Source organism: Lingula anatina, chromosome 8 (genome assembly GCF_051362555.1).
Source record: "Lingula anatina isolate TDL-2025a chromosome 8, LinAna3.0, whole genome shotgun sequence".
NCBI classification, from domain to species: Eukaryota; Metazoa; Brachiopoda; class Lingulata; order Lingulida; family Lingulidae; genus Lingula; species Lingula anatina.
In genome coordinates, this window is record NC_141774.1 from 3,675,980 (window position 1) to 3,699,871 (window position 23,892).

Consider the following 23,892-nt stretch of genomic DNA (forward strand, 5'->3'; position numbering starts at 1 on the left):
GCAATTGGCAGCAAATTTGGGACAGACCTGATGTGTTGCTAACGGAGAGCTTGGACACCTGTGGAGGCATGAGTGTAACTATTTTCAACGGGATCCGCACATTCCTGGCGTCCAAGAAAAAATACAACATGGTGTGGTTGTACTAAAAAAGTTCGAGTAACAGTATGTTTTGTGATAATTTCTCCGTTTATATTCAAAGATGTAGTGAGAGGCAGATGTTTTGATATCGATGCATTTTCCGGCTCTCTTTACTAAACACAAAAAATGTGCAGTGGTCAGATACTGCGTTTGTTCTCAACTGCTTGACCTATAATGTACCATATAATTTTTCTTTGTTGGGGCTGATTCAGGTTACATATTTTAATTATTAAATATTTAAAAATTGTAAATTTCTCAATTGTCATGCGTCCAGTGTTTTCTTTAGAAAAACTGGAGGCGACCATGATTTTTCAGTGAATAGACAGGATGGGTCAGTCCAAATAGATGTAATCCGGGACGGTCTATCAAAATATTTAACCGAAACTCAATTCATTAGATTGGTGACGGTAAAGCAGAACTGGTACAAAGTGGAATTGCTTTACTGCCAATGTGCACATTAGCGCTGTTGTTGTAACCTTACCCCGAATCTGTGAATTCTGAAACTACAGTTTTCACCAAACATAAATTAACGCCCGAGAATCTGCATTTAATCTATCAACTGACGAGTCTTTAATGTCAAAACTCTCGACTCTATGTAATTGAGTTGATTATAATAGTTTTTTTATGAAGACTCGTTTTGTCAACAGCATGAAATCAATTAATTACTATATGCCAAGCAAACCAGGGATCCTAATTGAATTCTTTTATTCCTTTGGGTTTAATTTAATTCTTGTTTGGTCTTTATCTGACTTGAAATATCGTATGTGACATTGTTTTAGAGCTATATATAGTCCATTTTCTATTTTCATCGATGTTTTGTGGCAGTTCTTTGAATTCACATTTTTAAACAGGCGTTTGGGGCGGATGATGTGGGAAGCTGGTGTCATTTTACAGACGTCAATATAAACTCTGAACAATTACAAAAAAACATTTGTATCGTTACCACCAATAACACTATATGTAATGTCTCGGCTAGAATACGTCCTATTGTCTTTATCAAATTGTCTTTGTAAACTATTAAAATGTAAGCACGGTATTCGTGTAATATATATATATATATATATATATATATATATATATATATATATATATATATATATATATATATATATAGTCAATACACAGCATTTGAGTGAAATATCTTTGGATATTATATGTTTACGATTGAGAGTAACATTTAGAAACCTTCAGAATTCTGACGGCTGTGTCATTTGCTCCCAATGGTCTTTGTATAAGTAGCGTAAGAGCATATTTCCTTCCGATGGAAGTGGACTCCTTTTCACGTTAAGGAAGAACCTCGTCCTTTATTACCTGGTTCAATATTCTTATCTCTGTAACTAATTATACCGTCGTTTTATCAGATGGGAAAATGTTCCCCATTCACGTGTTGCATGCCAAGAAATCTTAGCGTTCTGAGGGGTGCTAATATCCCAAATGATTTATGAAGAAGCGTCTGTTCCGACAGGTTCTTTTTTCTTGGGTATGGGCAAAGAAGCAAAGGTAAAGTTCAGCGTAATGATTCTCATTGAAGATGTTTGAATGCAAGAAGCAAACGACCAATATATAAATATACTCCATAACATTTTAAATTGAACATCATTGGGAGTTAAGCCCCCCCCCAATTACTGCCAACACGCAAACCTTTGAAAAATGCTAAGCAACAGGATCTGTTAGACAATTAGGAATACCATATTACCATTATCATCATTGCTGTCAGTATCAATTAGTTCAGAGCCCGTATATTTCAAATCATCAGAACTATATAAAGGCTATGCATTTATTACACTATGTCACACAATGTGTCTGTAGTTCTAGTGTAGAATCATATTAAGTTGAAGATAAATTGCCATACAGAACCTTTATTGCAACACACATCATTCAAAATAAATAATACTTTCATGCACTCTTATTGTTATGTTTATTGTTAAGGTACCGTGCTCTGATATTACCACGTTGTTCAAAAGATTTCATCTGTTACAAATACGTTTGAGACTGGATGAATTTTTAAAAAAATGTGATGCAGCCTGTTACAGTTCGTGGTCAAAGTTGTCAGAAGTACGAAAGTACGGTAATTCTTTCCACGGCATGCAGAGAATTACATTTTGATTTTGGTGGCTGGTGTCACTTCCTTTGCCATTAAGGTAATGTCCTTATGGCATTTCTATCTGATATTTTTTTCTTAAATTTTTCACGCTACTGCATCTGTATTAAGACTCAAAATTGATAGCTACCCAACTACCCATGTTACTTTTGTTGCTTCAGTTACTTGAACTTTGGATTCAGTTACAGTAGAACACGGAAAAATTAATTTTAAATTGTGACATAAGTGTTTATTTGGACAATACAAGTGTACTATACCACTCATCAATTACTATTAGCAAAACTCTGTATTATTGCACATCTGTCCGTCTGTATGTCTCCCTGTCTGTCTGTATGTCAATCTGTCTGTCTGTCCTCCTAAGATTTTTTTGTCCCTTGTGCCCGTTCCTCCATCATATGCATTGTATCTTTACCTTCTTTAACCTCATGCTGTTAATAGACAAACAATAACACGTCAAAACAAGAAGGCAGCAACAGCCTTCTATAAACAAGCCTGCGCTTCTTGTTAGCACGTTTATTAAGAACACTGCTGGTAAATGACACTGTAGTATAAGGGATGAAGACACCGTTGTCCGGAACCGCGCAAATTTAGATATAAACGTAATTTAGAATTGGGCTCGAAATACGGACACCGTTGGAAATTTTTAGTTAGGATAACGCGTTAGCACTTCCTTATCACTGGCTTCTTAATGAGACTGGTAAACAAGCCTTACTCAGCCTCTTCAGAATTGACATAATGTATTATAGAGTATTACGGTTTACGATAAAGTTATTACTTGAAATTACTGACATTGTCTATGAATTATTAAATGTCCCCGACACCGTGTAATAAACAACATTGCGGGCAGCTGAACTTGGAAGGCGGCAAGGAATACATTGATATACCAGAAATGTTATGGTTATTGGTTTAAAGTAAATGACTTTCACATCGGCTTGCTAATCAGGAGTAGGGACTTTAAGGTCTCGCTTTGACGACATGACGTAATTGCCACTTTCAATGTGTTATGGGGTACATGTACTAATACATATGTTATCGACCTTAGTCATCAGCTGAAAAATGCAAGCATCTCACGGAAAGAGCAAGACTTAATTCGTGCAGAGACTTTCATAACGCCGTTTGAATCACAGACAGCTAGCCCACGCAACATTCCTTTTTTGTTATCAGAACGTTGTTTGTCCCACTAAACGGCAAATATTCACATTTTTCAGAGACGATCATGTTCGAGTGACGTGTGCATATCTATGGGGACAGCTTTCAGCGTTCTCCTGCTAGTTATTCTTGAAGATAAACAGATGAGTGTCATTGGCCTGCCTAAGAACTACACAGTGGTATCGACTGCCTTTAAAAGTATGGTGAGTCTATTTTCAACGTCGAGAAAAATCTGTCAATAATTCAGTAGCACTGTATAAATATTGAAAAATGGCATATTTGACACGGGTATAGGGCTCTTATGCCCATGTAGACTATACATTATTTGGTATAATATATGTACCATTAATTATGAAGCTTGAATTTTGCTTAATTAACAGGTACGTGTACGGTATTTCTTTGTACGACATGCAGAGAATGCCATTTTGATTTGGGGTGGCTAGTGTCACTTCCTTTGCCATTAAGGTAATGTCCTCATGGCATTTCTATCTGATAATTTGTTCTTTAATTTTTCACACTATTGCATCTATATTAAGACTCAAAATTGATTGGTGCCCTTGTTGCTTTTGTTGCTTCAGTTACTTGGACTTTGGATTCAAATAGGCTACTATAGAACACTAGGGAAAATTAAAATTTTTTGCACATATGTTCAATTTTCTTTACATGTGAGGTACGTTCGTAGTCCATATCTACCACACACGACCTTCAGTATACACAGATCTTCAGTACATATAAATATAGATTTAAAAATTGATAGGTACCCATGTGCATTTTCTTGCAGCTTGTTTTAAGATTAAACCGATTTGTATGGCTAAATCGACAGTGTTTACTGCTATTTGCAATGCCTTAGAAAGGAGACGTTAATTAATACACAACAACGCCGTGCATAAGGACACAACCTTAAGGCAAGGCAGTTATCTTGAGGGGCAAACGGTCATAGAGAATCCATATAAGTGGATTTGTTTTGTTCTTAAGAAGGTCTAAAACCGCGCTACTTTACACCTTAAGTAATAGTCACCACATTTATTACCCTTATGATCAGTGCGAGCTCGCTAGAGATGAAAAGATTGACAGTGGACGCTTTTTGACAGTTTCCAATATTTACTAGTATCATGGAAATCTGATGGATAGAGTGTTTTAATAGAGACGTGCACAGAGCAGCCCTAAATATGCCAATATGTAAATAGAGAGAGTTCTCCCGCACGAAAATGCAGTAGTATCGAAGTAGCAAAGAAGCATTAACGCAGTAGTGGTGTGGAGCATATTTGCAGTAGAAATGCAGTATAGCCTACTGCAATTCTACTCCAAAAATTACATAGGGTTGTACAGAGGAGGAGCATTAATGCAGTAGATTAGCAGCATGATAGAAGCATGTTTCAAATATGCTAATTAGCTCCCACATCGAAGCAGATTTGAAGCACGTTTGCAGTATGATTGCAGTAGTCTACTGCGCTGGAGTATCTACTTCGTTTTCGCATCTTTTTCTATGTCTTTGCAGAGCTCTGCAAAGACATAGAAAAAGATGGATGAAACAAGAAAGTCTTGCACAAATAGAACATACAGGTAAGGATAATAAGTTAGCACACGTATTCCTGTAGTTCTGCACGTAAACGGCCAAACATTCAATGATCAATTTAAAATTAGTTCAGCGAAGGTTTAAATTACGACGCCACTCATAAGTTTTTTCTTTTAAAATCGTCCCAAAATACATTCGCACGGCTACTAATTTTAACTCCATACCAAACAGAAAGCTAGGTGATTCAATATAGTTATCTACGTAGATGTGAATACAGGTTAACACGCACACATGTAATTAATATTAGTTTATTAATGGACGTACGTCTACGATGCGGGCGGACATTGTTAGCTTTAGTATTTTTCATGGTACAGTAACCATCTAAATTAATATTATATACCCTTATGTGTCATTAGCGTCCGCACACAGCGCGGTTTCACATACGTATCTCGTTTTTATACATGTACTTTAGATATCCTATCCATCCTAGAAATTACGGATGGGTCAGCAAGTGCAGCTTATCTACGAAACAGAGGTATGCATTCGGGATTTATTACCTTTAGTATCTATGTGTGTACAGCCTTTGCAAAGTAGGCAGGTACATGTAGTTGGTGTTGGGAGATGCAAAATTGCATACCATTTTTTCTGAAGACGTGGTGATGTAGATTATGGAATATTATCGAAGTTTTTGTAAGTGTGTGTGTGTGTGTGTGTGTGTGTGTGTGCTTGCGCGGCGTCCCCAAGTGCATGTTTGAGCACATGTATATGACTGTTCCTTTATGCTCTCTCTCTCTCTCTCTCTATATATATATATATATATATATGTGTGTGTGTGTGTGTGTGTGTGTGTGTGTGTGTTCGTGCTCTGGCGCGAACGTTATCGTTCATGAATTCGTGCGTGATAGCTAAAGCTAACTGTGTCATACTCTTCATGTATCTGGCTTTATTTAACCTTGATTTAGAACATTGAATCAAGGGATGTCAGCGAATACTGCTTAAGGCTAAGTAATTGCGTTATAAGTGTTGCGAATATCACTAACACAACAGATCACCGCAATACTTGTATTCTGCCAGGGTGGTTGAGAGGCTGCCACTTGTTACAGTTTCATCTCACCGCCTACGTTCACCAGCATTGTTCTGCTGCCATGGGTTTCGATACCGAGATCTCGCTGCCTGGCCCAATGAAATATCAATCCTGCTTTAATTATGGGAAACTATAATATTGATTTAAATAGCTATCGACAAGTGGCGAAATTTATGGCCACAATATGGATTATAAGACTGTGCGTCACATAATTGTTTTAATTATAACCCGAATTATTGGATTTTATCGAACTACATATTTACTTGTTTTATGACATAAATACAGTTAGTTTAAATGAAGACAGAACAATTCACTGTTTTATCAAATAATAAAAAAATAGTTAAATTGTTGAGAAATAATTAGGCTTCGTTCACATGCGATGTCTATTTTCTAAATTCTATTTTCTATTCGCGCTATCTTATGATCACGGTCTGTGCCCTGTTTCTTATAGTAACTTATAGTAACTGGCTCGCGCTGCCAGTAATTACGCCGCGGGATATTCAGGGCACAGACCGTGATCATAAGACATACCGCGAATAGAAAATAGAATTTAGAAAATAGACATTGCATGTGAATGAAGCCTTATTCCCTAACTTTGATAAAGTTCGATACAAATTATTTCAAATCAAAAAAAGTGTAGCGGAAAAGGTACTGTACATCGAATGCGGTAAATCGGTAAATAAGGTTGTTACATGTATTTTTGTTGGTTAGACTTTTTCTTTGTTTCACAAAATTAACGTACAATGATGCAAAAATCAGAGAAGAGCACGCCATCCTTTTCAATTATTCATCGTGGAAGAGAGAGGTAGAGGTATTTGAGTACACCGTAATTCAAGCGGAATGCATTACCACGCTATCAAATTATTACAACTACAAATCATTCATCTAACTGTCTCCCTTGTGGGAGGCTTAATTAAATGATATGAAATTGACATGTGTTGATTTATTAACTGCAGTGCTCTTATACGCAACAAGACGTCACGCTTTTAAGTACTTTATATTGACGTTACGTAAGATATTGCATGCTAGAACCGATGATAAAAAACATATGATAAGCTGATGAAGGAAAAGTCTCGGATTAAAAGCGAAAACACGATTGCCTTCTAAGAGTTTTGCCAGAATTGTTTCCCGATTGAAGGACAATATGACTTATTATCAGAATGCTACATGCTGGCTTTAGACATGTTCATTATTTAAGAAATATTGGCATCTACATTGTATACATGTATAGGTCAGCTAATAAATATATAACCAATATGGTCCCATTCCCATGGACACCATCGGTCCACGAAGATCGATTCAAGTCTGTGGGGACTCCTGCTGAGTGCAATCAGTATTACTGGATGGCGAGCCTCATCTTGTTAACAAAGTACTCGTATAATCACCAGCTTTTCTATATTCTTCTCAACTTCAGGAGGAGGCGTGGCATTGAGTTAAGCTGACTGCACTCAGCAAGAGTCCCCTCAGAGTTGGATCGATCTACGTAGACCGGTGGTGTCAATGGGAATGGGGTTGTAGAAATTAAAGGACATTTTCATGAAACGCTTGTTCTGTTTAAATGGCGTTTATATGTTTGTCAGTACGACACATCGATTAGCAGCGTACTGATGTTTTTTTTTAAATAATATGTTGTGTTGTTTTAGGAACCTACATGTTTATTTCACACTGTATACGTGTGGTGTCTTATTTTTTAAAGTTTTTAAGTTAAAATTGTGTTCTTCGTCAAGTTATTTTGGTTAAATCGGTGCAATCTTTTCTGTTTCTTTGTACATGTAATGTCACTTTCCGTATTTACGTATTGGTGTATTTATAGCTGTTACCTGTCCATTGTAATACACTGTATTGTGTATTTTCACAACAAATAAACTCTCTGCTATCTGTTCTTACATTCTCTTTTTACCATCTGGAGTAAGCCCACACTGACCAGGGTTGTAAAATACACTTTTAATTGAAGAATTAATCATCCCAGGCCTTGTCTCTCTCTCTGAACTCCTTAACTCTTCCATATCATTATCACTTAATAATAATAATAATAATAATAATAATAATAATAATAATAAGAAGAAGAAGAAGAAGAAGAAGAAGAAGAAGAACAACAAAAACAACAACAACAACAACAATAATAATAATAATATGTATTTATTTGCAACTTAAAAAAGTTGGATTTTACAATAAAAAACAAATAGTAGTGAGATGCGCAATCTTAAAATATGCTTGTAAGTGTTAAAATGATTCGATACACATTAAAAAATCATAAAACTTGCTCTCTCTTTCTACCAATTCTTATCATATTCTCAGTCAGAAGTTTGGTGTAGTGCACTGTACAACCCTAGTAGTCTGCTTCGCGCCTTTACGGAATTTGATGCTCTTCCAGGAAATGATTTTCCAAGAAGAGATGGTTAACTGAGACGGAACTGTTTGCCTGATAAATTGATTTTAATGGGTTGTTTTATTGGTTTATTTGCTCGTCACGTTTGTGTAATTGTATTGCATTGTATTTATGGGCATGTCATAATTTTAAAAGCGTACTAGCGAATAGGGTTGTCGTATCTGCATGGGGGGGGGGGGGGGGGGGAGGGGGAGGGGGTAAGACCAGCTCATGCTTTTTAACCAGGTCATTTCATAAGCGCAGGAAGCGGCTGGCGCGTGGGTGATATTCGGCGCTATTAAATTTCTTAATTAAAACTTGCTCCCTATGCTCCCGTGTGTAGTTGAATGTTAGTGGTAGTCCAGGTCCCCATATAATTAGTACAGTTTAGGTTTGGTTGGGTGCTGGGGTTAGTATATGGGACGAATATTGCCTGTAAAAAGTAATGGGAAGCGGATTACGGTTCCTAGTTACACCGGTTTTTGGTGGGCTGCTCAATTTTCTTCTGAGAGTAACTGCTAATTTATAAAGACCTGCTAGTACCAGTAATGTACAAAACGCATATAATTAAGTTCACTATTTTGGACATGGCAGAGAGAATCCTTGCTCTGGTTTGAAGATACCGAGTTAAGTTTTGTCTGCATGATCAAATCGAATAAACTCAAGTAATGCAGATCGTTTTAGAGACATACAGAAGAAGCTTAAATTGTTCAAGAGACCGATTTGAAACTGTTTTTTTCCCGGTCGGTGCCTTTATTGTTCCCATGCTTTTAGATAATATGGCATTCTACGAGTAGACAGAAAAGACAAACATGGTATAGTCAGACACGTAACTTTGCGGAAACAATATGCCAGATGCATGTATACAGGCAATGAGTCGTAAAGATTTGTTCTGTTTTTTCCTTTGATGATGTAATGATATTTTCTCTCCGGGGACTTGGTATTTGAAATGGCGTGCACAGTGTACAGACCACATGCTGAGTATGGCGTATCAAGACGCACAAAATGGCGGTTTTGGATTCCTCGGTGTCAGGATTGTCAATAGAACTTCCCGCAGATGGAAAAGACACTTGCTGAACACGATGTTGCTAACGGGGATGAGCTTGGAAACATGGAGATCAAATAACAAGTTGAAGAACTAGACGTTCTTTTCTTGTTGTGCACGTGCACGTAGCTAATTTTCGGACAAAAAATCCATTAGTCTGCAAGCGTTATTTCACACAAAGTAATTTCATCCAGTTTAGTTTTGCAATTCTTTTGTCTCTTTAAACCATGTAACATGAAGTTCCCGATCGTCATACAGCTGGGATACGGTGTTATGGATGGATCTTTCATTATTTTTTTGAAAAAAAAAAGAAGACAGTCATTTCCCAGAAATGTCATAAACGCGCACAAGCGTGACGAGTTAGTTGTAAGTTTAATGAGGCATAATATCATACAAACAAGACTCTGGAAGAGTCGGAATGCAGGATCCGAACTCAAGGCTGTCTTATAAATGTTGTTCATCGTTGTCCTTGTTGGATTTTTTTCTTTTATGTCTATGTCATTGTTGTGTATGGAAATTCAGAGGGAACCTCTGCAACTTCTAGCCTGAGATAGACACTACTAAACGAGTGCCTGTACCTTTAATGCGAGTTCAAGGACGCGGCAATAATCTAGACGAAACTTGGGAAATGGTGACATTTGTCCTTAGAAACAGCACCAAGGCAAACGCGCACCTGTGAGGATACCTGAAAACTCTTAAAAGAAGTGCAGTAATGTTACTGCTTTGCGTGTGGTGACACATTGGAGGATGTGTGAAGTTTATAATGTATGGATTGTCTGGGTTTACATGTATACTCAATAGCAGATATTAAAACAATATCCAAATAAAACTCACGTTTCATTTATTTAATCATTGATTTAAAGATTGGTTTTATTATCTATTACAGTATTGTGATATAATTAATACTGAGGAAAGGGGTGGGTCTGAACGTTTGTGATAAGAAAAGGACACATTTTTCCTTTGCTGTAGAACTCTTTTGCAGATGATGTTCTGAAAGCATCTCCCCCACTCTTCACAAACGAGTGATTTGCTTATGACCGATACCAGACAAATTCATTTAGCAGGCCCGTAGCCAGAAATTCAAAAAGAGGGTTCTTTTTCTGAAAAAGTGGTCTTTTTTCCATGAAACTTTCATGTACCTTAATTCAATTTCACCCAGAGGGGACCTTTTCCCTTCAAAAAGGGGGGTTCTTTCGAACACCCCGAACCCCCCTGGCTACGGTTTAGTCCCTGTATCATACAACATAAAAATGTCTCCACGTGAAAAAAGAAATCATCGACTGCCTAGAGAATCGACAGAAGAAAATATTAGAAAAACCCACACACTCTCTCGATATATCCTGGGTAAGTTTGTGGGAAGTGGGTTTTAGGAGCACATCGTCGTTGTGTGAGTGGTCACTTATAAAGGTCGTTGGGATATTTATTGCACTGTCTGTAACTGTCCATTTATAGAGTAAACACCAGCATAAGTTGGACAAATAAAGCAATAGCATCATAATTTCCCACGAGGAAATTAAAAGAACTGCAACAATTTCATTTTGCTATTCATTTGAGGATTTTGATAAAGTAGAATGCATTTCCCGTCCCAGAATTTGGGGTAGGTAAGCATCGTGGTATAACATGCAAGGCAATATTTCACACGTCTATGTATTCTCCAAATCTGTATTCTGTTTGAGGTCTACGCCTCAACCCACAGGATAAGCTGTTTGGGATTATCTCGCACGTTAGTTATGTACTGTACACAGGCCCGTAGCCAGCAAATTCAAAGGCGGGCCTACCCAACTACCAGACTCGGCACCGAATGATCCTGAATTCACCGGTAAATCGGATCATGCACACTACCCGTTTTCATGGTGTGTATCAGTACGCATTTCACAGTATCAGACGCGACACCTCTCTTGCCTAGTACGCGATGTGATAGTGACGATTCTCAGCGGGGTTGAAAATCATTGCATCACCACTCAAAATTTGTTCAGGGTATGATACTGTGTAATGCGATCTGACACACACCTTGAAAACGGGTAGTGTGGTCTGATCTACCCGTGAATTCAGGATCATTCGGTGCCGAGTCTGGTAGTTGGGTAGGCCTGAAAGGGGTGGTTCCTTTTCTAAAAAAGTGGACCTTTTACAATGAAGCCTGTGTGTACTTACACCAAATTTTACCCAAATGGACCTTTTCCTGGCAAAAAGGGCAGTTCTTTCGAACCCCCCGAACCCCCCTGGCTACGGGCCTGGTGCATCTTTATTTCTGGCAGTGAATTACACACCATGTACTGCTTGTAAAATGTTCAGAGTTGTTTTCTTTGTTTTTATTATCAGCCAACACTTTGACACAAGGAAAAAGGCCAGAAAAATGTTCCAAATGTAGTTAAGGAATATAATGTTTCAATAGTTTAATATGCAAAATCCATTATACGCACGTGGGCTAGAGAGACGTTACTTAACAAATTAAATTGCCTTCTAAATTATTTGACTGTTTCCTTATCGATGTAACCACTCCTTGTTGAGAAAAGGTAATAACGGTGTTTCACATTATACACCGTGACTGTGCGGTTGGAATCACTTTAATTCAGTGGGCGACTAAGTATTTGCTAATGGTATAATTTCGTGTTTGCTTTTGGTAAATGTTTTATGAGAACGCGAGGTATACATGTGTGTTACTGAAAAGAACTGCCATCGATTGTTTTACTGTAAAAGGTATGCCTCTTTTAAAGTGCTGTTTTATTAAAGTCCCATCTTACAGCATCACTCGTTGACTAATTGGGCAGAAAAAAGCTTTATAACCTAGGAAAATATTGGAAAAATTAAAATAAAAACCGTCACCCAAAGGGGCATACGAACATGGCTTTATGTTAAGTCTATTGTCTATATCCATTCGGGTCATCACAGTTTAAGTTTCTTAAGTAATGCGTATAAAACACACAAAACCGGTGCAAACATTGCTGCTCCAAGAATCCAATACGAAATATTGTACGAATGCGTCATACGGAACGTTGAAAAAAATATATCGACAGAGAAAGGACCTTTTGAAAAATGCATTCTTCGGTGTTCTACAGTATTTGGAGGTTTGGCGTTATTATCCACCACGAACAGGTAATTATGGCACCGTCTTAAGGTAAAGCGTTTTGATCTTCACATACAGTTAAAGGCGACACTGTGTGAAGATACAGGTAAATATGGCACATTATGAAGGTGTGGCGTTACCCGGCTCCTCATATACAGGTAAATATGGCACAGTTTGAAGGTGTGGCGTTACCCGGCTCCCCATATACAGGTAAATGTGGCACAGTTTGAAGGTGTGGCGTTACCCGGCTCCCCATATACAGGTAAATATGGCACAGTTTGAAGGTGTGGCGTTACGCGGCTCTCCATAAACAGGTAAAGACCACACTAATGCAAAGCAAGAAATGGTGGAAAACGGGTACTCTCTAACATAAACCGCCTGTAAAAGAATTGGAACATTTACTGGAGTAAAAGCTCGTTACGTACAGTAAGGGTTTTCTAGCTAAGCCAATGAGACATACCAACTGTGCTATATGTATCAGGGAGCTGATTCTTACTTTGCCACATAAACAAACGAGGGCGCTGTCAAAAACTTCGATATGTCATATGCTTAGATTGTCAAAGACAAGGCATTGGTAATCTATATCAAAAACCCATATTTATTCAATGAATGAGAGAATACATTTGTGCGTTGATTTTGTGGTCGTTTAAAGGTACATACGAACCGAGCATCAGTTGAGCATAGATTCCCAGTAACATATATAAACCACTTCTACTAGTTTCTTATATGACTCAAATAAATTCTACATGCCAAGGGATTTACTGAATAAATCACTGGATCAGCCATAAAAGAACTTTAGACTGCTCCTGTCTTTAAATTTTTGGTCAAAAATTTAACCTACTTTCGTGACCTACTTTTCTGGCCCATTGACATGCAGCATAGAATGCTAGCAGAAAAATCTATTCAAACCTCACTTTCGGGTAAAATTAAACAATGCCTTTTGGTAATTCTCTTAGTTATACTACTTGAAACTATATGCTGCCATCTGGTTGGCTTTTGTGACCAAAAATTGACTTCGTATGCATCTTTAAACTAATGGAAAATGCGCTGTTATGTAGTAATTGTGCTGATATTAAAGTCATTTAGATAATAAGTCGTACTCCATGTCAAGGAATTCAAAACACACAGAGAGGATTTCTCATTTTTGATTAGCAAATTACTAGTAGAATATAAATCGTTTCAACTTACTGGCAACGAAGTGCTAACTTATTAAACATTAACATTTTTCGAAATCAAGTATTTTACATCGAAGCTCAGATATAGATAAAACAGACTTCAGATATAAAATTACCTCAAAATAAAAGCGGAAAACAAAATTCTAAAGTAAAGATGCCTATCAACAATGACACCATCTTTATCATTCAGTTAACACATCCATATCACGTCAAGTTTATGGATATGGCTTAAGAGATACACCTGGATTAGCACATGCTTATCTAATGTTTCAGAATAAGACTAGCCAACTACTAATCTGGAGCCAATAAATGTGTATCTGAAGAGCATTCCCGAATGTTTCCGGAGAAGACCGAATGTATTTCTGTTTTAACAAAAACTATGGAAGGTAGATTTCCGAATATAAATAAACATTGAGCTTGTAAGGACGAAATCCAGGTGGATTTGTAGGAAAAAATCGTTCTACGCAGCTTTCAACAGAACGTGTTGAGAGATCATAAAACCAAGGCAGACGATCGTTGCACGTGTGGCTAAAAAGGTCAAGGTCAAAACCATTTTTCTTGCCACCAATCTTTTTCCTGTTGTTTTGGAAGGAGAAAACGATTAAAACATTTTCCACATTATGGAACGTATATTTTTACATGTTGGATTCCTACCATTAACAAAAAGGGTATATAAATAAAGACATTTACAATACGAAAATTTGCAAGGAGATGAAAATATGTTCTGGCATATCACCCAGCTCCTGTCTTAATTAGTTCTAGAGGACATCTCCCCCCGGAAGTTTAAAGAAAATGATATTCCGCTTCTTAATCACTGACGTGCGTTCCGAGCATTTTGTTATTTCTCAAACATGGCATTAGATAAACATGTGTTCACACGTAAGCCAAAGTTTTCAAACCAGAGTCAACACTTTTAGTTTGTCATTTGGGTGTTTTTTTGCGTGGTAAGTGTCTGATTCAGGGATGGTAATTTGTTATTGTGGTCCATGCCATATGAGTTCAACCAATTTTGTTATTTAGCTAGGAAATGTAAAGTGGTCATTTGGACTCATTTTTCAAAAAGATGATTGAGTGTGAACCGCATATCCGACAAACGTTCTGACGATAATCCACCACATTTGAGAATGATTTGGAAACATTTTGTTTTTGTGGGCAATGAAAGTATTTTACATTCCTTGGAATTATTTATCTAAGTGGGGTTACGCTGAAATTTTACACCACAAATAATCCGGCAAGTAAGGAAGATAAATTGGGCTGAAATTACCGCGCACCGTCTTAATCTAATAACCATATTCTTTATTATTCCAATATTTACAAAATTGCAATTGAGGTATTTATTTTTCAGGTAAATTGATTTGGAGGATTCTAATCATGCCACGTAATTGCTGTAGATGTGAATGAAGAATCCTCACGGAGACCTGGACTAAACAGATACTGTTCTTCAAATCGGTCAAAATGTCGTCACTAGAGGCGCTTGGATCGTTGCTCGACTCAGAGCAGCAGAATGATACATTCGAGCGCGAGCAAGAGGAGCTGCACAGAGCAATCGACTTTGAGATTAACACTCATCAGTTGGGGTTCGAGGATACAAACTTAGCAGGCGATAATTGCCACTGGGATCTAGCAGACGATAACGCGATCGCGGCAGAGACAGAGCCGTGTGGAATTAAAGTGAAGGAAGGGAAACTAGCAGCAGACGAGCAGTGTTGCTCACCTCAAAAATTTGCAGACGATCACGACGACAAGAAAGAAAAGCGTACGCTCAGGGCCCCTTGTTTGAAGGGATCTTCTCACCACCGGCGAGGAAACGACGGCAAACGTCTGCGCGTTGAATTTATCATGGATGACGGCGACTCGGAGAAAAATTCCCTTAGAACCGACGTGGAGAAGGAATTTAATAACATCCATGGAAGGAAACATGGGGGTTCGATGCATTCAAGGTTTAGGCAGCCTAGACTGTCGCTTCTTGGGAAACCGATAGCCTACCGACCGCCTCCGGACCCCCACTACAGAAAGGTTCAGTCAAAAGTATACAACTTTCTGGAAAGGCCCAAGGATTGGACCTCCATAGCGTACCATGTGTTCGTGTAAGTAGAGTTTCCTTTATTTGTGTAATTGTGTTCTGTTGTCGGCGTTGTATTTATACATCTCTACATGTGCACAATTCAATTTAAGCCAAAAATATATGTGGAAACATTTAGAATTCACGGCGGGTGGCATAATCAGCGCAGCATTCCATGTCATTCGCCGTGAATAATGCATTCTGCGATCGCATGATGGCTCGCAGTGCTTTAGCACATGGATCGTTGATACAATTAACCATGGATGGGTAAATGGGTAAATTAATGAAATTGTTTGTTCTGCAAAACAAATGATAGAATTTATCTCTCCATAAAACCTGATGACTGCACACTTGGTGGCTAGATCCGTGCAGATTCTCACATCAGAGCCACTGAAACACAATTAGAACCTCATGGAGTGTTCTCTCTTTTCGGATTTTATTAAAATAATCCTGACAACCAAGACATATCTAGGTGAAGTAGACTTTTTACAAGATATCTAGTAAACATAACGCTCCAAGGATTCCTATACCAAGTAACACATGGCCGACTCGCTCGAGCAAATTAAGAAATATCAAATGCCATACAGGTGAATATGCGAGGGACTGATACAGGTATCACGCTTTTTGCAGAATTGTGGTTTTAAAAATTAACTCGTCCTGTTCGCACACATGCATGCATTTTATATGTTATTTTAAAAAACGTATGGCGTGCCGAGTATCACATGAATATATCAATTGTCTGTTTAAGGGAGGTTTTAGTTAATAATAGATCAAAGCGAACTGCTATAGTTCTGTAAAGTAACACATGAAACCAGTCTGACAGAAGAAAAGCGGTCTCCTATTTCTTGAATTGTTCATTTTGTTAATATAGCCAAGCGTGTTTCTCGGCATAAAGGCTTGCATGGATTGTTCTGTTTCAGCCCGATAAATCTTGTACTCATTTTAACGAAATCAATGATAGATTGATGTTATGTGAGTCTCTCTTTTATTGGCCACAATGTATAATGATATCTCACGGCGGAAAGCCGTAATACATGTACCAAGGCTAGTCTGTTGCGTCATTGGGCAGAAACTGCTACGGACTACTAAATCGTTCTAAGTCAATGGAAGGTTTAAACAGTATGAGAATGACTTCCAACTTAAAATATTGATATCTACATGTAGGAAGTGTACCTTGGAGTGCGTCTGATATTTTCACATTCATACAGGCTTGACAGCTGTCATGGTTCCATATCGGGACAACGATTATTGCAATTCCTTTGTAATAGATATAACATATGAATGGCGAATGCTTTAGTTCCTAAATCATCATTAGCTTTAAACAAAGAAATCCTCCCGGAAGCTACGGTTCTTGTAAATGTAAAAACGCTGCAGCTGGCTGAAAGAAAAAGCCATTACTCGAAGTACTTATCATGCGTGCTGTTTGATTAAAATCTAATATGATCTTTAGCCCGCAGTTCTCCACGAGAACGCGAGGGCTCAAAGGAGAACGGAAACGTGGAAGAAGTGAGCTTCAGGTGTTCTTGTCACTAGAAATTACCGGGGTTAATTTGAATCCCGGACAGAAGGAGAAAACGTACGGTTCATAGCACAAAGAATAATCAATTAAGTGTATAAATTTTCTCATTTTAGTTACATGTATTAACATAAAGTTATCAGTACATGTATTCTGATAACTTGAAGTTATATGTGGTAATTGGAGGTTGCTTTGCCGAGTTGTTTGATTCAGGATCATGCGATGAGGAAACCATCACGTATCCCGAATCCCTTGTTGAAAAAAAACATTTTATAATTCCGAGAGGAGGACTTTGAAGGTGATTGGTCCATTCTGTGTCACGTGCCGTATAGGACTGCCAATGCTTCGAGGGAAAATATGTTTCAGAGTACTGTAAAAAGTTACATTATCTACATGTAAACATACCTCTTGTTTCTTTCCGTAAAATCGCCTGTTATAGTGGTTGTGTTTTTTCTCCGTTCCCGTAAGTCTCAGTAAAAAAAAAACAATCTGAAAACATTAACTTATCAATCGTTTGCAGATGACAATATGTACTAACTGAAACCTCGAAATCCAATTAGTAGCCAAAGCCGCTGCATCGCGAGTTTCATTTTTCACTCCTTTAAAGATGGATTGCAAGTGCGTGTTTGGTTTATTGACAATCTATCGAGCACGTGCCTTTTAAACGGCCATTGTCATAAACCCTGGACTGTCTTGAAAAACAGATGTAATTGCATTTAGAAAACTTATCCAATCATTGCAGGTTTCGCCTACTTAAAAGTGTATCTTTTGTTAATACACAATGCCACAACAGCCTTTCTATTGTATTCGTGGCGTTGATAATTCGTTCAAAGTTGCGTTCATTTTGAGCCAAAAACTACACGTAAAATGTCCACGGTACATTAACCAAAATTAGGTTTACCAACTACAATTACATCCCAGATGTAGGATCTGAAAAGAGTATCGTATAACGTCTCCTATTTCGTTTAACCTTTTCGCTAGTGAAAGTTCAAAATATGGCTTCGTGGAAACTAATCCAATTGTTCACGAAGTTGGAATCAATGCTGAAATTGGAGACAAACTGGAATTGAAAATCAGTTTGGTTTTTCATTGTGCACGTATGTTTGTCGGATTGAATGCAAGCCTCGCTTTCAAACACACCGGAAGACCAAAGGGCTGAGATGTCACGTGATGTTCACGTGGGCGGGACTTGTTAAATTCCTGTGTGGAAAATTCCATCATATTTCGAAGTTCACAGTTTTGTCTAGATATATTGTCCAGCACGTGTACCAGTGTAACAGCAACTGAAGTCCGCTTGTCCATTCCCCATCACTTTGTATTGGTGACAATCGTCTCATATATTTACCCTAATACTCCAACCAACCCTAACCTGTACTAATTATATTGGACCCTGAACTTTTATTCCTACCATTCCTCCCACGCCGGTCTCACGTTCAAAGTCTTACTGTGATACAGTTTGTATTTTTACAACACTAAACCATAAACAGTTTATCCTATTTACTTGGGACAAGCAAATGTGAAATAATATGGTATATTATATCCCGTATGGTATATTCCAGTCAAATTGGATTTCCCTTGAAAACTTTGCAATTTTTCCCTACTCACGAATCATTCTTCGACTGGACCATGAATCCAGATTCGATGATTTAAGACATTCTAATTGATTCAAAATGGTTCTGAGGGTCTGGTCAGTCATTTAGACTGCATTGTCTTCCTGTGCATTACAGAACAAAAGTATCACATCAGGCACTTTTATTTGATGATTTTTGGAATATTTTTAAGGTCTTAATTGAAAAAGAGAAGAAGAATTTACAGGATATGTAGGCATTGCCAATTTCATTTTTGGACATTTTTCAAACACATACATTACCGGTATACCTTTTAAGTTTTTTCTCTCCGTGCATTCAAATACTGTCAAAAGTTTATTTACGTCCAGGACCGAAAATACTTGGTACACATAGTCATTTACCCCCCTCCTTTTCGCTGCTTCTCCCACGCTCATACTTTAAACTTGGTCAAACTTTAGATAAAGTCAATTTAAAAAGGTCAGATTAAAAAAAAAGTTCAAGGTTAAGGTCATGTTATGCAACAGGTAACCAGTGCACTGAAACTCTCCTCAATTGAATGGTTTTTACTTAGGTAGTGTGAGTGTAAACGACAGCCCAATCCAGTTTGGGACCCGGGTCTGCGTAGGTGTCGTGTATCGGCAATGATCATGACAGTGAACTGGATCTAACGAGCTATAAAATACATTAAAACAGATCGCCTCGGGTGGAAACAGGTGACAGCAACATGATGTTTTAAAATGATGTGTGTTTCAGGCTACATTAAAGGTGAGTGAGATAGCAGGTTGCCAGTGTTGCTCACCGTTAGTATTAATTATGTGCTATTTTTTCTAAAGCCATACTTTACCGGTTTACAGTATATGTCACTATAGAGTACCATGCACGTGTAGCACACCTGTTGTTCCGCTGATGATGATCGATGACATTTGACCATTGTGTGCATCAAATCAATCAGTATTCCAGATAGAAACGTCATTTAAATGGTTATCTATTGCGCATTTTCATATACAGCCTTTTTAAGTTTGGACAGATCATGTATATTCTTTTGACTGGATTAGAAAAAAACACGTGTGTGTAACAGTAAATTTACAATGTATGTACATTACTTCTAAATTGCGATCGTGTTGGAAGGGTTTCAGTCGTGTATTGTCTTGTATTATGGAGACAATACACTGTTTTATCAATCAGCTTGGCGAAGTGCTTTAAATCATGTCGGTTAGAGAAGAGCCGTCGCCCACGGCCAGCGAGTCAAGTGAAACATTTCAAAAAACATAAAAAAAAACTAGAGCAGCTGGCTGTGAAGTGTTGAGCGTCATCGCTGCCCGGTTTTTGTTTTACACAACGAAAAATTACCTGCATAGCGGCCAATATGCATCAAATGAAGTGAGTGAAATTCCTTAGCAAAATGAAAAGTTTGCAGCAATAATACAGCAAAATTTGCTGCAAATTTGCGAGAAGGAATTGTAGTTTGCAGCACTATTGCGGCAAATTCGCTGTAATTTTCCAGCAGCCCTGATATTTTGCTTCTTCAGTGCACGCGCTGATGTCACTGCACCTTTTGATTTGGCGAGTTTCGCACGAAATACGCTGGATCCAACAAGGTACCATCTGCTTGAACTTTAGTTTCAAATACTACTTACAACAGATGTAAGCCGTTTAATATTTAAAGGTGACACGGCAAGGTCACAGTAATAGAATGTAACAGAGTGCAGCTTCCAGTACATATGGGACATATGCTGTATTCCAAGCTGTTATGATGCGGGTAGTTAGATAATGAATATACTGGAATGCGCCGCAAGTTTCCCATCAGAGTCAATCAATTTTAATGGTTGCGTGATCTCCCAAATCCCTCCGCATGTACTGCGTAAGACAGAAATGTTGGATAATTAAGTCCTTGGGACACCAGCTTTGGAAAATAAAGACGGAATATGTTCTTCAGTGAGATTGATCATCTGGGCACCATAATCCCGGGATCAAATATATTCAAAACCAAGATGGCTTTATAGTCAAATGATTTTTGAAATTCCAGGTGCCTTTCACAAATACAGTTTTAGTAAGTGTGCAAGGACTACATTTTTGAAGTGCGCGTCACATTTAGATTAGTTAGAGGCGGCGGATCGCTGAAAACGGTCGACATGTTAAATTAAACAAAAGAATAAAGCAAGTGAGTAACATATCTGCAGCATGTTATACATAATGTAACAGAACACGGCGCTTAATACGTGTATTATCAGTATGGGAGACAACAATCCACCTGGTTACAAATCTTTTCGGTGACAAAAAAATTCAGTAAAAAAACCACTGTTATTTGATTTATAAAACGGAGAGAGAAGGAGGCTATTTTACTTACAATAGACATCCTTGCTTTAATTACAGGCCCTTGTTTGCGACACAGAGAACTGTTTCATTGAAATTAGTCTAGATTTGACACAAACGAATTTTGCAATGGTCTGTTTCCTATTTTAGATAACAACCCAAAGCTGTCGCCTCTTGGGCATTCTCAGAGTTGTCTGTGTTTCCTGGACTTGTTATCCCATTGGTGACATCCTCTCCCGCATCAGGAAATGAGTTGAAACGTCGCGTAATTTGTCAGCTCATTAAATAATTCACTATGGAGTTTCAACGAACTGGCCATGCGTTGTAGATGGATGGAAGCTTCTACTCATTAATTCAAATTTATGGGCCAAACACTTCTAATTATTTGTGTTTTTGGGGTGAGCTAGCATGGTCGTTTGAGAACAAAATTAAATCGCAAAAAAATTCATGGTTGCTTACAGCTGCTTTTTTTCAAATTTGTCAAAAATGTACACACACACGAAAAAAGTTACAACAACAGGCAATAGTTTACTAGAACATGGCCACTTTCAGCGGGTTTTCAATAGATTGCCATGCCATAGAAGTGTGATGTCCTACTTCGTCGCTTCGATTGTAGTCTGAGCCATTCCCACCGTTAAAATTTTGATTAAGAAAGGATGACAAGCATGACGCGTGTTAAATCGATAGAATACATTTCCTCCTTCTTAGCGAAAACTGTCCTATGCATTTGTCTCGTCAAGGGACGTGCCATTTGATTGCCCTAAAATACTAGTCCGATTCCGATGTACTATAATCATTTGTAAGCACTCTGTGGATAGAATAGTCGCTGATTGACCAGAAACGCCACAATAATTTGATTTTAAGATTAATCTGCAAGGATACAGGCTCCAATTTATGGTCATTGCCATATTCCTGAGACCAGGACTGTCGTATGTGCAAGAAATCAACAGATCGTGGTTTTGATGTTTTTTTTTCGAAGCAATGTTTATTCCATATAAGGAAGAGGACCATGCAGCGGCATGGTACGACTGCTTTCACCTTCGCCTTACAACGGGGAAACGTATTGCAGGTTTTAGTGAAGTCACGCCATACGTCTAGAGGCCCAGAAGCAAGATCCCTTCACAAAGGCACTAACAGTTTTTTCTGTTTTTTTGGGGGGGTGGGGAGTGGGGGGTTGGGGGCTGGGGGGGTTGGGGGGGGGGTGCATCTCCAAAGGTAAAGAGTTCGGCCCAAACTTTTTAATAACATCAAACGTGGGCGAAACACAGATCCTTCGAGGTTTTGAAAATGCCGCCATGTACATAATATCGTGTATTTGTCCTTGCCTACAATATTAGTTCATCTAGCAAGAGTTTTTTTTACAAGGGCAATCTTAGTGTTTGTGATTAAATGGACCTCTTTTCCTGCAGAGCTTGGAATTCTTCGATAACATTTCAGTTATGTACATTTATAAATGGACAATTGCTGCACATCTCCATTTAATGTCGGGTATTTTTTTTCATTTTAATCGTTCACAGACGAACTCGCCACTAAGGCATTCTATAAGTATTGAAGCGAATAAGAAGATCTCGCATATTGGCTTTCATTTAAATGGTTTTTTTCCGAAATGAGCGACCGGGTATTTTGTACATGCATGCTGTTACACGTATCGGAATGCACCAGCGTTGTCTAGCATTGATCGTTCTCATCCTAGTTTGCAGCACGAATTGATTTGTAGCCTAATCGCATTGTAACTAGGAATGAACCCTTGTTCATATTTCACGCACTGTTATTGGGTTTAATGGCAAAGCGAGCAAGTTATTGGCGCGAAATGCTCAATAAAACGATTTTAGGTCGCACTTTTTGACGCCTCTTCCTTAATGTACCATGTCAACTTCAAGTGAAGACGATGTGTTTCAGACTTGGCTGACTGAGCATCGCTTGGTTGTTTTTTTTTGTTCAACTTGGGTTCATCTCGCTGTCCCTCGCCTTTGCAGGTTTTCTTGCGTGAGTTCGAATTTCAACCTTTTGTTTTACAACATAAAAACTTGAACCGTTTCTCAGTATCTTAACTTACGTCAAACAGTAATTGTATATTTCAACCACCAAATTTCTTTTTCGTACAAAAACAATTTTCCACTAAACCTTATTTTTTATTTGTGACTCACCTAGCTGGCTTATCCGTTTTTAAGATGCTTGACGGTCAGTGTGATACACTAGGATGTGTGTTTGGACGTTTGCTTCAAGTTCTTGCAGCCTCTTTGCATTTACGCCACTCACTGCACTGAAATATAAATAATATCTATTGATACTCTGAAACCCTTATGGAATGTTCATTAGAGTTTAGAGTAGAATGAACAGAATAAGATGAATAAAGTCAATAAATAATTAGTTAAAATATTAAGATATGTTAAGATATTACAATAGAGAGCACAATGTAAAGATAAAAAATAACCAAGTAAGTTATAAAACTTAAAAAAAAATTAATTATTTTTTTTAATAATGTCCTTCGTCTCTATATTTTTCAAATATGTTGGGAAACTGTTCCATTTATTTGGTCCGTAAACTTAAAAAGATAGGTCGCTGTATGTTCTCAATCCGCCATTGCTGGGTATGAGCAAAAACTGGACAAGTGATCTTAACGTTTTGAAGCATAAGTATGAACTAATTGTACTGTACGGGGGTGCTGATTGCTAAAAAAAATTGCATGCATAAAAGTTAAAATTTCGAATAAACTGCGTGCTCTAAAAGGGCCGGAGCCCATCGGTTCTAAGGTCCCTACCTCGAAACATCATGTCTAACATTTAGAAATAA

The 23,892-nt window shown here is 37.9% G+C and overlaps 1 protein-coding gene across 4 annotated transcripts in view; it reads left to right on the forward strand.

Annotated features, from left to right (window-relative positions):
• The window catches only part of LOC106180446 (potassium voltage-gated channel subfamily KQT member 1), a 113,179-nt gene that overhangs the window by 25,257 nt on the left and 64,030 nt on the right, over positions 1-23,892 (forward strand). For all 4 annotated transcript variants that reach the window (XM_086993982.1, XM_086993980.1, XM_086993984.1 and 1 more), the window contains exons 2-3: positions 3,448-3,591; positions 14,986-15,727. In XM_086993982.1, coding sequence (XP_086850108.1) covers positions 15,096-15,727 — 632 coding nt within the window. In that variant the 5' untranslated portion in view covers positions 3,448-3,591; positions 14,986-15,095. The remainder of the gene's footprint in view (positions 1-3,447; positions 3,592-14,985; positions 15,728-23,892) is intronic.